General features: G+C 39.9%; 1 protein-coding gene across 7 annotated transcripts in view; it reads right to left on the reverse strand.

Annotated features, from left to right (window-relative positions):
• Positions 1–680: 680 nt before the first annotated feature.
• The window catches only part of elmo1 (engulfment and cell motility 1 (ced-12 homolog, C. elegans)), a 112,676-nt gene continuing 97,792 nt past the window's right edge, over positions 681–15,564 (reverse strand). For all 7 annotated transcript variants that reach the window (XM_046834457.1, XM_046834455.1, XM_046834452.1 and 4 more), the window contains 6 exons: positions 13,187–13,350; positions 10,796–10,908; positions 4,936–5,043; positions 4,773–4,855; positions 2,529–2,606; positions 681–1,906 (listed from right to left, as the gene is read on the reverse strand). In XM_046834457.1, the coding sequence (XP_046690413.1) occupies positions 1,706–1,906; positions 2,529–2,606; positions 4,773–4,855; positions 4,936–5,043; positions 10,796–10,908; positions 13,187–13,350 (747 nt within the window). In that variant the 3' untranslated portion in view covers positions 681–1,705. The remainder of the gene's footprint in view (positions 1,907–2,528; positions 2,607–4,772; positions 4,856–4,935; positions 5,044–10,795; positions 10,909–13,186; positions 13,351–15,564) is intronic.

The following is a 15,564-nucleotide window of genomic DNA, read 5'->3' on the forward strand; positions in this document are numbered from 1 at the left end:
GACTATGTCAGTTGAGATACCAATGAGCAGGCAGAAGGCAACAAGAAGTATTGGGGTAACTTAAACTACCACAAAAAAATAAGCTTTACAGTGTTTCCAGGGGCATAATAGGGGACAATGTGGGCATAATCCATCATTAATAAATATATATATATTTAAAAACTTTAGACTACAGCAGAAGTATCCAATTCTGGTCAGATTTTCAATCAAAAAGACCCCACACATGATACATTTACTAAAACTCATGATCTAATTAAACACATGTAAATAGAGCATGACTCCTATTGGAATGGAATAGTGTGTGTGTGTGTGTGTGTGTGTGTGTGTGTGTGTGTGTGTGTGTGTGTGTAGCCTTTTGTACTATTGTACGTCTTCTACTGTGCCAACATGAAATTGCTTTATTTCCTAATTACATCAAGTAATAAAGCCTAGCGTTCACAGAAGTCCAGGCAGTGAACAGTTTAAAAAATAAAAAAATTAATAAAAAATTAAAAAGGGTAATGGGTTCGATCCCAGCTGATAAAAAAAAAAAAAAAAAGCCTTCTGCTCCCACTGTGCCCTTGAGCGAGGTGGCTGGTGCAAAGCTAAAGTGTTAGAAAATCACAATTACATTTCGTTTCCCTCGAGTTGCATAAAAAGAAAGGCCTAAGTGTTATCGAACAGAAACACAATCAGGAGGCTGAATTGGAATTGATCTTTAATGTAAACAGCATGGCGTAGGGCTCTAAAATACATAAACACCCGAAAGAGATAAAAAAATATTTCAAGAGGATAAAACAGTGAGAGCATTTTATCATTTAACTTAAATTAACAATAATGATCAAATTTATCTTAAACTACAAACCAAAAAAATAAAAAAAGGGAAAAAAAAACAAACAAAAAAACGGACTACTTGGCCACACAAAAAATCACTAAAGTTTACACCATGTTATGAAAACAGAAACATAATATATTGCTTTGGAAAGTTACAGCAGTCTACCGTGAGTCTGGTGGGTATCAAGTAGAAGCGAGTGTTGGATTTGGATTTTCAGCTTACAGTCCCACAGGCTGGTTAGACCACTGAGGGAACAGACCCAGATCAGGGATAATACAAGACAAAATTAACAGTCTGTAGTTGGTGAAGCGATGATGATGATGATGATGAGGGACTTAAACATGGACTTGGACACTCGTGCCACTGCTTTTTCTGTGCTGTTAGCTGCTGCCTGTGCGAGTCAGACATCTGCTGTAAGAAGTGCTAAAAGCCAAAGTCCCCAGGCTCGGCACACACTTGGTTGTGGGGCTCTCGCCTCGAAAACAGGATGAAAACGCCCAGTAAAAACAGAAAGGGACAAGCACTGGGACCGAGCGGAACGAGTGTGAGCCAGAGCTAATCCAGGATCAGTGTGTGTGTGTGTGTGTGTGTGTGTGTGTGTGTGTACTACAAAGTTGAATTTTTTTTGAGGTGCAAGTTCTGGACCTGAGGATCCAACCCTATGGGACATAATGTCAGACACCCGAAGAGCAAACGGTGAGTTTGATGACCCGCTTGGAATTGAACAGGATTTGAAAGAAAAGAACGAAGCGAAAGTAAGAAAGAAAAATCGATCCTTTTTGTTAGACGTTTTTTCCACCCCCGAAAACGTTTTCCAGTCTGCACGTAATAAAAGAAAAAGAAAAAAAAAAGCAGAAAAAAAAAAAAAAGCACTTGGTTCAGTGGAGGGTTTTAGTTGCAGTCATAGACAAAGTCATAATTACTGGGTTCTTTTGGGATTGGGGGTGGGGCCTCTGGAATCTGGATATTCTCCAGATCCAGGAGGCGGAGCTTCATCTCCATGTTCAGAAGTGTGTCCAAGTCAGAGCGAGTGAATTCACTGGTCATCTCCTTGCCCAAAAGAGCGTTCAGTCCATCTGTCCACACACAGTACTGAAACACACACACACACACACACACACACACACACACACACACACACACACACACACACACACAATTACAAAGATTCCTTGCACAAATGAAGAATTTTCATGGTAGCAATAAGTCAGAAACCAGTGCCAGCTCGTTTGGAGACCCCTCGTCATTAGGTATTACGGAGCAGTGCGCAACAAACGTTCACTGTATGACCTTTTATAAGAACAGTGATAGACGTCATAACGTCCCGTGCTCATGCGATTACAACATGGGGTGGGATTTTTTGGGGGACTTCTTTATTTAAAGCTGAACCCGTTTCTTCGATGGGACACGATCACGACGTCCACACTGGTAATGACGCAGAGATTTATTTATATTATCTGTGTTTTACAGCGAGTGCTCTTTGCACCACTCCACTGCTCCGTTATAACTAATGACAAGTGGTTAGAAAACGAGCTGGTTCGGAACTGCAGACGCCCCAGGATCGCCAAGTGTTAGCTCAAAAATGTCCCGTTTCCCTACGCCACCCTGTGTACTAGAAACGATTGTAATTACTTGTACCTTGATAAAACACTGCATTTCACGAACGAACACTAAAATTGTGAACCTTTGAAACCCACAGTGTGTCAGTGCTTACCTCGTGCTTGTCAGGAGCAATGAAGTTTAAATACTCATCAGACTCATAGAGGATAGAAAAGGCCAACTCCAGCAGTTCCTATGAACAAGATAGAAACAGAGAAAAGAATCAGTATATATTTCAAAGCCGTTTTTTACCCTTCTCCTTTACGTATACCAGAGCAGATGGTTTATCCTGTGACTGTGCAAATATGTGTGTGTGCATCGACTTCTGCTGGGAACCAGTGAACAGCCAGCACACCGAGTGTTACGGGTGCTTTACGGTAACAAGATGCTCTTGACAGATTGCGCAAGACAAATGTTTTTTTTTTTTTTTTTCTTCTTCGGATCGCTGGCAGCTAGCACCACGCACATGTTTCTGAATACAAAATTACTCTCACGTCAGGCAAACCCGGCTTTATTAATTGCATGAGGTGAGAAGAGAATAGATTTTCGATATTTTTCGATTTCTCACAGATGCTGTTAAATGGCTTAAAAGTGAATATTAAGACGATAATAAGAAGAAAGTAAGCTGGAGGTGGCAAATGTGTGCAGGTAATGAGAAGCCTGAATATTAATAAATGAAAGAATTTATCAGTAAAAAAAAAAAAAGGTGTATTTTCTACTAGAAAATAAATATAAATACAGCTTTTGGACACTTTTTGTAACCTAATACTTCTATAACATTCACATGGCATTTCATTAGAATGAGTTTTTGTTTTCATTGGGGTTTTTTTTGGATTGTATTTGCTTGTTTTTGTAATTGATTTAAATGGAAGTGACTTTTTTACTTTTCCAGGAAGTGGAAGCTGACACCACTGTCGAGTCAGCAAAATGTTTTCATTGAGTAGCAGGGGACACAAATGAGGTACCTCCTGAACATCTGATGAAATACAGATCGATCGATCGATCGATCTATCTATGGTGGTTGTGATGTATGATAAATGCATTTGCAGCACGGTTCAACTGAATCTAGTGAGTCTGAAAGCAGACTAATGGGGAACTGGGATTAATCGCACCCAGATTTGAGTTGCAGCGAATGTGTCCAGTGTGAAACCCAACTCTCGTTTACATTTTCCATTATCTCCATGTTCTCCATGTAAAATGTCATACTATGGTGGGCATGTGTACAGTACGTGTAAATGAAAGAGAAAGCGAGTGATAGAGGAAGAGAGAGAGAGGGATTATTGCAATGATTTATATAAGTAAGATCTAGTAATCTAGTCTCTCAGTATTAAATCTCAAAAGCTGTAAAATGTTAAAATGCGTCATTTGTTAATAAAGTCAACATTGGCACTGTATGTGCAATAATTGTTACATGTGCAATAATTTGTATACAGTAAATATTGTAGTCTGAATTTTTCTGCTGTCTGGATCACTGCTGCTACACTGCCATTTCGTTCAGAATATTTCATTAAGGTTGGAAATTCATTGATTGTACTGCATCTTTACTTAATATTAGGGGTGAAATGGTACACCGAGTTCCCTCATAAACATTATACCTTTATATGTGTGTATGTGTTTCTATTTTCTTATTGATATTTTCACTTTAATCTTTACTTTGATCTTTTACTGTGAGCGACTGCAACCAAACGATTTCCCAATGGGATCAATAAAGTATTCCTATTCTCCTTGGCAAATCACTGTGGTATAAGTGAAATAAACTCCAGACTATAAATGAAAATGATGCACTTCGGGGGTTTAGTGGCGCTCGTGTATTCCTTGCAAAATCGTAACTCCCAGCTGCTTTTGTATGCAGTTTGACAGGACGTCTGTTCGAGGTGGTCTTTTTGTGGACAGAAATTGCCGCATTGCCCCGTCTAATTATTTAGAATGAGTGATGGCACCTGTGTGTGTTTGGATTCGATCTTGTAGTGCACCCTGAGCCTGAGGCAGCCCAATTAACATGAGTACACGGAGTGCTCTCCGTTTTGAAGCGCATAAATAACACCATTTATGAGGATTAAAGTTAGAAAAGCGAAAGTGCAGTTCTGGCATGCATGCGTTGTTCTCATTCATTTACAATAGGCCCCTTTAGCCTGGTCAGGGTCAGGATGGATACCTCCTGTCAACCATCATGCATACATCTATACATACAATCATACACACCCCAGGGGTCATTTACACGAGTCAGAGTGAATCAAATCAGGGATCCTGGAGCCAGCGAATGTTTGTGAAGCAAACAAGCAGCAACTAAATGATTCCCAGTGCGTCCATTGGCAGATCAATACAATATTTAAGATTCCTCCAACACACCCACACTCACCTTGTTCTGCTTCAGGGCTCCCTTCTCTTTCATGTGTGGACAGTCCTTACCGGTCACAACAGCTTTGATATCAGCCACGGGCACTGGAAATATAAAAAGGAGAAATGAGCCGAGATCGAGGGTCTGTTCTAGACTTCTGAAATAATCACTCGGCTCTACTTACGCTTCTCCTGTAGAGAATCGTGAGGTACCTCTCCCTGAGGACTCTCCTCCAGGTCTCCATAGTGGAGGACTTTATGATTAGGGGACAGTCGACAATACCAGAACTTATCTAGGGAGAAAAAAAAAAATAGAGAGAGAGAACCCATATTCACTACTGACCTTTCTGTATTCAACATTTTCCTTACCGATGGATTATTATATGAAATAAAACAGATGCTAGAAAAGAGATGAATACTGAACAAAAAAACTGAACACTGTGCCTTATTATGCTCTTGTGCCACGTTAATCTCTCTCTCTATCTCTGTGTATCAATCTTTCTCTCTGTTTCTCTCTTTTTCTCTAACACCCCTCTGTCAGTCTGTTTCTGTCGGTCTCTTAAATCTTATTGCTCTTCTCAGTCTATCTCTATCTCTCCCTCTCTCCCACATACACACACACTCTCTAATATCTCTCTCTAATATCCCTCTGTCTGTCTGTCTGTCTCATAATCCTTATTGCTCTTCTCTGTCTATCTCTCTGTCCATTTTTCGTTGTCTGTTTGCATCCCTCTCTCTTGGGCGCTGTGTACACACATCCTTCTCTCTCTTTATACTTGCAATCTCTCTCTCTCTCTCTCCCTCCCTACCTCCCTCCCTCCCTCCCCATCTTTACCTCACTCTGTCTTTCTTTCTTTGTGTCTCTACATTTTTGTATTTGACAATTGTTAGATCTTAATTTTTATACTTCCATGATATAAATAACGCTCTATGGAGACTGATTTGCTCAATGTTACAGAGACACGTTTTAAGTTTTTCATAATATCAGGATGATCGGTTTGGAATCAGAATAATATCAGTGCCATATTTTCCTATCACACAGAGATAGATAGATATAGATAGACAGACAGACAGACAGACAGAAGCCTTTAGTGGACATGTACATGTAAAGACGAGACTTCAGGATTATTGGCCTGCAGACTGAATAAACCTGTAAATGGCATGAAGGCTCTCCAGCTCCTGCCTGACTCTTCCTGCACTGGACAGAAAGCTTGCTCACACACAGGCTGATGGCTGGCACTTGATCTGGTGCCTCCATCCAAAGCCTAATTGCTGAGAATAGCATCCTGGCAACATCGCAAAAAGCGGAGAGCCTGGGATCTGCCGAGCCCTGTAGAATCGCGCTCGGTGTCACTTTGCAGCTCTCGCGTGGCACAAGCGTAGGGCAGGATTTAATACCAACAGCCTGCTCATTATGCTTGTTCTCTATAGAAATCTGCCGAACAAACATACCCTCCCGACCGAACTGTATTTATCTATAGACACAAAGCGAGCGGATGTGAGGAGCCATACGGGGGAAGCGCCAACCATCTGTGTGTCAGAAGAAATCGAGAGTGCTGATTAATTTTAAGGTGTAAACAAATAAAACCTTGGTTTGCAGTTCGACAGACTTCTGTTAGACACTCAAGGAAGTACAGAACGACGGCGGGAAAGAGAGCGAAAGTGATTTACATTTAAGAGCAGCTTGATGAATATTTGAGGGGCAGATGTGGTTTGAGTGAAGCTCTTCAAGTTGGCAGAGGGACCTTAAAGGATAAAAGAGAGATCGGGTGCGTGTGTGTGGGGGGGATTCAGAGGAAGAGGCTTCTTTTAGCATAGTCGGAGAAAAGACTTTTATTCAAAAGGCGCTTTATACTTGTCACATGTACATTACAGCACAGGGAAATTCTTCCCGGAGTTAGAGAATAGGATCAGCCATGATACAGGGCTGCTGGAGCACAGTTAATCAAGGGCCTTGATCAAGGGCCACAAACAATGGCAGCTTGGTGATCCAGGGGCTTGAACCCCTGACCTTCCAATCAGTAACCCAGAGCCTTCAGCAAACATCTATATGACATCCATATGCAGATGAAGATTGCAAAAAGGGGCAGCAACTTGAAAGGAACCAGACTCAAACTAAAAAAAAAAAAAATACAATAGGTTTGTGTGTATATAAACATACATACAATAGTATAAAGTTGTCTATTCGACATCAATTAAGGATATACACTTAATGAACAGACAGTGAAAATGTAATGATGTGTGGGTGCGCATGGCGTGAAATGACTCCGATAAAAGTCAACACAGGAAGCGTAAGCATTTCGCATCCAATTTACAGAAGCAAAAATGAAAGCAGGAGAGTTCACGTTCATCCGATGCGAAGTACACTATATAGCCAAAAGTGCAAAAAGCCTCCACTCTCTGGGAAGAGGTTCCACTAGATTTGGGAGCGTGCTTATGGAGATTTGTGGGGATTCATTCCACTACAAGGGGGTTAATAAAATCAGGTACTGATGTAGGTGAGGTGAGGAGGCCTGGGGTGCAGTCAGCATTCACATTCATCCCAATAGGGTTTAAAGCTCAGGGGCATTGTCATGCTGGAATAGGTTTGGCTCTCGCAGCTGAAATGGAGGGAAAATGTAATTCTTTGGCATCCAGAGACATACTATACAATTGGGTGCCTCCAAATTTGTGATCCAAGTTTACAGAAGAACCACATAAGGCAGGTGTACCAGTCCTTTCGTCCATATAAAGTATTTGGACAGGATCATCATCATGCCCAAATGAGTCTGATCAGCACCATTTACAGACTAAGCATCGATCTCAGCTTTTAGGTACTAAAATAACCACAAGTAATGATTTTCACACATATTTTTGGCATTTGCACCTACATAGTACCCCATTACCTATTACCCCATTAATAATATTCCTAAACTGTAAATAAATATTACTTAAAAGTAAAATGTATAAAAAGCTTAAGACAAAAAACACATCACGCTTTCTACTTTAATAAGATAATCTCTAAAAGCAATTATGGCACCACATTCTAATGCATATTTTATTTATAAAGCACGTTTTTAGAGGCCCTTAAAGTGAACTTCTAATAACATTTACACTTATTACACTCGCTTTTTTTTTTTAAGTGTCTGTACAGTAACTGTAACACGTCTTAACGAATTTTTGCTATTCTCAGTCAGAATACATATATACGCTTATAGGCATTTAAATAATTCATTTTAACCTGAGCCCATGGACAAGCAGCTACAGTGTACAGTACTATGGAACGTTCAGTTTGCACAGATGACCCAAAATGTACATAAAAGAACTAAGGAATAATGCGTTTTAATGGTCCATTGTGTAGAAACTTCAATCTACGCTTGCTCATACAGAAAACGTACCGTCTGTAAATTAATCTGCTGCGACATGAATATCACAACACTACGTTAGAATATAGAATATAGATTAACATGGCAGAGGTAGAGCTGCATCTGGAAAGATTTTCACCACAAATGTGTTAGAAATCAGAAGGCAAATTGAATATTTGCTGTCTGTCTGAACTAAAGAAGTGAAAGTGAACCACATTGGATTGAATTGCATCAATTTTTTCCCCCCATTGCATCGTATTGCATTGAATCAAATAGAAATCGGATCCTGCTGCATCGTAATGGGGGGAAATCGCGCCGCATTGGTACCGTAGCTGCTTCATATGTACCTTTAAATGTATCGTTAATGTTGGCTATGCATCAAGATGCGAATCGCATCGGCATCAGTTATGGAGACTGGTAAACATGAGGCGTATCTAACGCTTAATGATACTGATGTGGTACGCCGGATTATCCTAAGATTTATCAGAATTGTGCAGGGAGCAACGTTAAGTTGTTTGGGGAACGCGCTTCATTCGGATTAATGATCCTACCCTGCCAAACAACACCGAGCTGAACTAACCGTCCTATTTCTAACAGAATGAAATAAAATATAGCGCTGTTGCAGAGTTAGCCTGCAGCATTTACATGGCATAACGTATAAAAACCCACGCTGTTAGATGTGGTTCCCAGCCCCCGCGGAAACCAATTCATTTCCGAGTGAAGGTCAGAGAAAAATCAGATAGAAGAGAAAGGGCTGAAACGGGCAGGAAACAAGTAGGATTGTGTGAGATGGAGAGCACGAAAACAGAAACAAGGTGTCCCCTCTCACACTGATCTAATCATGTAGTGTGAAATGTGTTATCCAGGCGAACTGATAAAGCCTGCCCTTTGCACGAGCAGACAGGCCCGATCTCGTAAAAGCCGGTATTAACTCCTCTCCGATTCACACTGTAAAAGCCTTGACGCTACATCTGAAACGGAGACGGCGGTTAGCGTTTATTCTCTCGCGGCCAACTCGGACATCAGCAGTTCATTTATGGTGAATAGAAGCATTTATTTAGGGTTATGTCTTATTTTTATGCAATTGTTCTCCTGAACATTTCAGAAAAATTTTACGTGGCTCACAGAAAGTCATCTTAAAAAAAACGACACGCGTCAGTCAACATGGCCGACTTTAAAAAAATCATTATTAAGCTACAAACTTCTCACTAAATGATTCGATCTGACACTTGGCTTCCCTCAAATCCCAGCATGTTATGAGCAAAGATTTACCAAAGATACCGTTCAATCCTTGTGAGGTGTTTCCTCATCCGTAGTGTCCTCAGATTTATAAAACCATTCTAATTTATATAAATTTTTCACAGAAATATATTTTTTTTTCCCTCCCTAGAACTGTACCAGCTTCATGAGCCTCATGGTAATATCCTGTGTAATGCAATAGTGCTCTTCTGGGTGAATCTTCCCAAGATGGCACCTGGCTTGTTCACATTAAACAATTGATTGCAGTTCAGTTCTAATCTAAAGTGCATCTGTGAAAGGACCTGTGCATTCACACTGAACATTTTTCCAATTCAAATACGTTTTAGTTAAATATTCTAATAGAATTCAGAGATTTATGGAAAGTAAAGATGTTAAAAATTAACAAAGAAATAGACAAATAAACAAATAAATAAATAAGGATTGCAGAACTATGATGCTGAAAGGTCAAGTCCCTACTTGCACCCAGATCACACTGTACATAGTCTCTAAATTATTGGAACAATGAGGACACTAAATAATCCCCCCCTCTCTGCCGTGTTATACATGATCCTGAGGTACCACTGATCCTGTCCCTTTCTTCTTTCTGGATCTGCCTGATTCATCCTGATGCCCTACCTGTTCAATGAGAGACCACTCTGTGCAGGTGAGAAAGGTCCTTGAAGTTACTGAGCAACTCAAGAACCTTGAGAACTGATTTGGACTGTAATAAACATCAACAGTCTGCTACAATGGCTCAGGACCACAGTTTGCATGAGAAGTTCTTCATTTGATCACCTCAACATAGACGGAAGTGTAATGATTGGACATTCAATGATTGGACATTCCTTTTGCATCTGGTTCCTCTAAAGGTTTCTTCATCATCATCTCAGGGAGGTTTTTCTTCACTGCTGTCAAAACTCGCCGATTTATTAGGGACAAACTTATATTTACATTAAACTTCACACCAAATTAAAATTTTAGCATTTTAAAATGACTTTCTTTGCAAAGCTGCTTTGAGACATTGTATCCTATATATAGGATCAAGTACTTGTGACTAATTTGCCCAATATTTTCAGGACATTTCCTCTTTTTTTTCTGGATAACTACTACATTTCCAGGTCGTCTGAGTTTTAATAATTTAATACTAAGTGCATGTTTTTTCCTGTAATTGGCCGGTGGATTTCCCGTTAAACTCGTGGTCATTCGGAAGCTTGGTGGTCAGAAAGATTCCTTCAAAAGCAGGAGAATGAAATTAAGCAATTCCACTTTGCTAAATTAAGTTAAGCAATTCCGGCATTGCTGTAATCAATTCCTCAGCTTCTGGCCATTGACTGGTGGAGACTCGTGTGGAAAAATGTTTGCGACCTGATAATATGTACCTGTACAGCATATTACAAAGAGATTGCCTATGTGTGTATACGCGTGTGTGTGTGTGTGTGTGTGTGTGTGTGTAGAGCTTCACCCTGTCTCCTGCGGCTGCTGATCTTCCTGAAGCAGGTGCCTTCACACAAACGGTTGAGACGCTGCTGTTTGATCAGCTCCATGATTTCAGGCTGGATCTTCTCCCTCAGCTCCCTGAAAAGCACACACACACACACGTTACAATGAACAGTAGTGTATAACAAACAAGAAAACGGGCACACCCAAACACCATTATCTAACTATTTAAAAGCAATATTTAAAAACTCAGATCTAAAGGTGAGAGCTGTATAATGCGCACCTATTCATTTTCTGCATGCTCCCCCGACGGAGGTTTGAATTCTGCCTGGCATGCACAAAAGCAGCTATTCAACTCAATTATACTTGGTTTCAAGGGGAGTGGTTGTGAGTTTTAGAAAGTCGCTGATCTTTTTGATCTGCTTTTAAATCATACAGCTCGGTTAAAGCGAGTCCGGGTCGTGTAAAAAGAAAAAAACGGTTTCTCAAAAGTAAGGTCAAAAGAGGTTTTGCTGCATCTAAACATGTGATGAACACGTGCACGGTGATTAAAAATGAATCTTAATGAACGCACCTGGAAGCCTGGTGCACCTAAAAATATCATTTGCTTATATGAAATGTTCAAAATCGCCCGAAAGTGTCATTAGATTTCAGCAGAACATTTTTTTAAGCGTGTAAATGATGCGTAACGTCCTTGCGGGGGGCCGTGAGATACCGAGAAAATCTCTTTCAGTCTAATGAGATCTAGACTGCCCTACAACCATGTCATTTGTGTGGAAATGTCCTTTTAATGTGTGCGTACAATCTATAGAAGACCAGATCAGACAAAAAGAAGAATGACTAAATGACTCCTAAATAAAAAATATATAAATAAATAACTTTTTGCTCGTCTGTGTGATTCATGTAGTTCTATAATTCATTCCCTCCAGTTAAATTATACAGTACAGACCTAAAGTTTGGACACACCTTCTCATTCAAAGAGTTTTCTTTATTTTCATGACTATGAAAATTGTAGAGTCACACTGAAGGCATCAAGGGCTATTTGACCAAGAAGGAGAGTGATGGGGTGCTGCGCCAGATGACCTGGCCTCCACAGTCACCGGACCTGAACCCAATCGAGATGGTTTAGGGGTGAGCTGGACCGCAGAGTGAAGGCAAAAGGGCCAACAAGTGCCAAGCATGTCTCGGGGAACTCCTTCAAGACTGTTGGAAGACCATTTCAGGTGACTACCTCTTGAAGCTCATCAAGAGAATGCCAAGAGTGTGCAAAGCAGTAATCAAAGCAAAAGGTGGCTACTTTGAAGAACCTAGAATATGACATTTTTCAGTTGATTCACACTTTTTTGTTATGTATATAATTCCATATATAATTACACGTGTTAATTCATAGTTTTGATGCCTTCAGTGTGAATCTACAATTTTCATAGTCATGAAAATAAAGAAAACACTTTGAATGAGAAGGTGTCTCCAAACTTTTGGTCTGTACTGTATATTTATTATATGTATATAATAAATGTATATATGTATATAAGATTTGGTGCATTGGAACAAAAGTTAATGTCGTAAAGTCATTGACGATTTATTTCTATGTAATTATTAGTTCAGGTGCTATACTTTTATTATTTAAGTGAGCAATAATCTGTGATCAATATTTGATATGTAGATTGATTTCTCTGCGCTAAGGAGGCGTGTCCTGGGAGTCACATAGAACATATATTAACATGACAGAGGTGGAGCTGCATCTTCAGGTTTCGAGACAAACTTGGCCACTCAATCACCTTCACCCTCAGCTTCCTCAGCAAGGCAGTTGTCATCTCGGCGGTGTATTTGGGGTCGTTATTATGTTGGAAAACTGCCGTTCGGCAAAGTTTCTGAAGGGAGAGTTTCATGTTCTTCAGAATGTCACAGTACACGTGAGAATCCATGTTTCCATCAATAAACAACCAGCTCCTTAGTACCAGCAGCACTCATGCATCCCCAGAACATGATGCTACCACCACCATGCTTGAATGCAGGCAAGACACAATTTTCTTGGTACTCCTCACCAGGGCATCACCACACATGCTTGACACCAAGTGGACTCCAAACAAGTTTATCTTGGTCATATCAGACCACAGGACATGATTCCAATAATCTATGTTCTTGGACCATGCTATATATGTTTTTTTCCAATTTAACATTTTTATTAAAATAATAATTAGATGGTGTGTTTTCATATCCAGGCAACACAATCAATCCCAGAGATAATAGACATTTTTTTTTATAATTTTAACTGCAATCATTTTGGGTCACACACACACACACACACACACACACACACACACACAGGAACATGGATGCATCCCGTTTGTATGAAAATGCATTGCATTTTAGACAGTGCAAATAATTTTGTGGTGTGTGTGGCTGTGTTACTCACAGAATGGGCCGAGACTGAAATTCCTCCTGGTTCATTCTCTCTGACTGTCTGATCTTGAGGATCTCAGTGTAGCTCAGGTTCTGCAGGCGTGTCTTAAACTGGTCCAGAGAGTTAGGCTTGTTCGTCAAAGCACGAGTGATCTGTTCCCTCACCACCTGCATCACCTACAACACACAAACATGGATTTCTTCCATTATATTGACTCGGATAGGGAGACTTCATGCTTTAAAATTATTAAAAAATATTAGACAAGTTCAGTGACAAAGCCATTTTGTTCATTACAATTACTAAGAAAAATAGCTTTACATACTATGATAGTTTGTAAGTGAAGATGTATTAAAAAGCAATGGGGAGTCAATTTCTTAGACAATCGACACATAAAATGCAACGTCCATTCCAACGATAAAGGCAGTTCGGCTTAATTTGCATGAAGATCACATAAAATGGAACGTTCCAATGCACAAAAACGAGAGAAAGCTAAACTGCCCACACATAAGTCTTGTTAATATCACTTACTCAAGTCCTATTGTTCTTAGGAGAACGTTTGGTTTGATTTATGTTTAGCTATCAGTCATTTATAAACCGCCATCCGTAATATTAGTGCTCCGATTATCTAATAGAATATTAACCAATCCATCAGCACCGAATGAGCAAACACAAAGTGTGGCCTTTACTTTCAGGTTGTTAGTGCAACATTTGAATAAATCACACTGCAAAGTGAAGAGAGTGAGCCAGTGAACGCAGCATGCCCCCCCCCGGCTGAACAGATGTTTCTATACACTGCTTTTAAAGGCAGCCCTGGGATTTGAGGAGTTTTTGATAAATAATAAAAAAGAAAGCAGGATAAAAGTTTCATTCCAAATCCCTACACTGACCAGGTGCTGCACTTTGATAAAAGCTGAGTAATTATACCTCAATACCTCAATGTCCTTCAACACAGAAAGAAAGCACCACTCACACACTACAGTTGTGGTAGAAAGGTAGTGTGTGATTATGGAACAGGGAAATCTGCGAGAAGTGGCCCAATTGTAATAAAGAATGCTGATCAGTATGGGGTTGTATACAGTCATTTGTTAATTTTACAAGTTACAATACATCATTTATCAAAACAAATCCATTTACACTACCGTAATGTATAAACTATACGGTACATATGTATGTGGATCTTCAGTATGTATGTTCGTAAATGGAGGGCGGAGCGGAACGCACTTTGTTTCAGTGTCCGACGATGACGATAAGTAAGAGGGAGATAAGAGCTATAGTTATGCTTTGAGACACCAAAAGCATAGAAAAAAAAAATAAGTAAGGCATCTATCTCACAAGGCAGGAGATGCACACATAGCTGGCGGCATCCCGATCGCATGAAGATTAAATTTGTACAATTTTTCCTTATCGCTATCGTCATCGCAAAAATGAAAATGTCGGACCATCGTAACTCGGGGACTACCTAGAGTTGACTTCAAACTCAATGAAACGTATTTAATAGATCCTTGAAAATTATAAATTTTAAATTATAAAGACAGATGTGGCGGAGAGAATCCGGTAATTTTCCAAAATAAAACTGAAACCAGATAATAAATAAAACGGAAATAATGTAAGATATGTATTCTTTCTGTGCGGCCTGGTACCAGTTGATTAGTTGCATCAGAGCGGAGGGAAATGTATTCTTCGCATATCCTAGGGATGTTAAAATGCTGGGGTTAGAGCACAGGGTCAGCGATGATACAGCATCCATGAAGCAAAGAAGGTTAAGGGCCTTTCACAAGGGCCTAAAAGTAGCAGCATGGCAAAACTGTCTTAAACCCCCGACCTTGAGATCAGAAACCCAGAGCTGTAACCATTGGGTTTCCAGTTCCTCCCAAAACATTTTGCTTTGCATGTATGGATCTTTAGGAATCTGTAATTAAATGGCTTTTTGGATAAACCTACAGAAAAACATATTTTAGACATTTCTTACCTAATTCATCGGTCTTAAGACCTTTATTTATTTTTAAATAAAAAAAAAAATGCCTGTTCTTTCTACTTACACGTGCAATACAGATACAATGGGCAGGGATTTAAAAAAAAATGTGTATTCCTTTAAATGCATTTCCTCCACAGCCTGTGAAAAAGCAATGCTGGTTTCAGCAGCAGGCTTGTGTAGGAATGGAAGTGTGATTTCCTGTGGAGAGACAGAAAGGTGGAGGAGGACAGGACTGTTGTTGCTGGAAAGGTGGTATTTATGAATAAAAAATAAAAAAAAGCTTTTTAGGTGAGCCTTAGTATGTTTGCTTTACCAAGACTTCTGCTTGACTGTGTCTCTCCACAGAACACCTTTTCCCTTCTTCTTCAGCTCTTTCTTCACTCTGTCCATCCAGCACTGATAGGTGGGAAACACT

This window comes from Silurus meridionalis, chromosome 22, assembly GCF_014805685.1.
Source record: "Silurus meridionalis isolate SWU-2019-XX chromosome 22, ASM1480568v1, whole genome shotgun sequence".
In the NCBI taxonomy this organism is placed as follows: Eukaryota; Metazoa; Chordata; class Actinopteri; order Siluriformes; family Siluridae; genus Silurus; species Silurus meridionalis.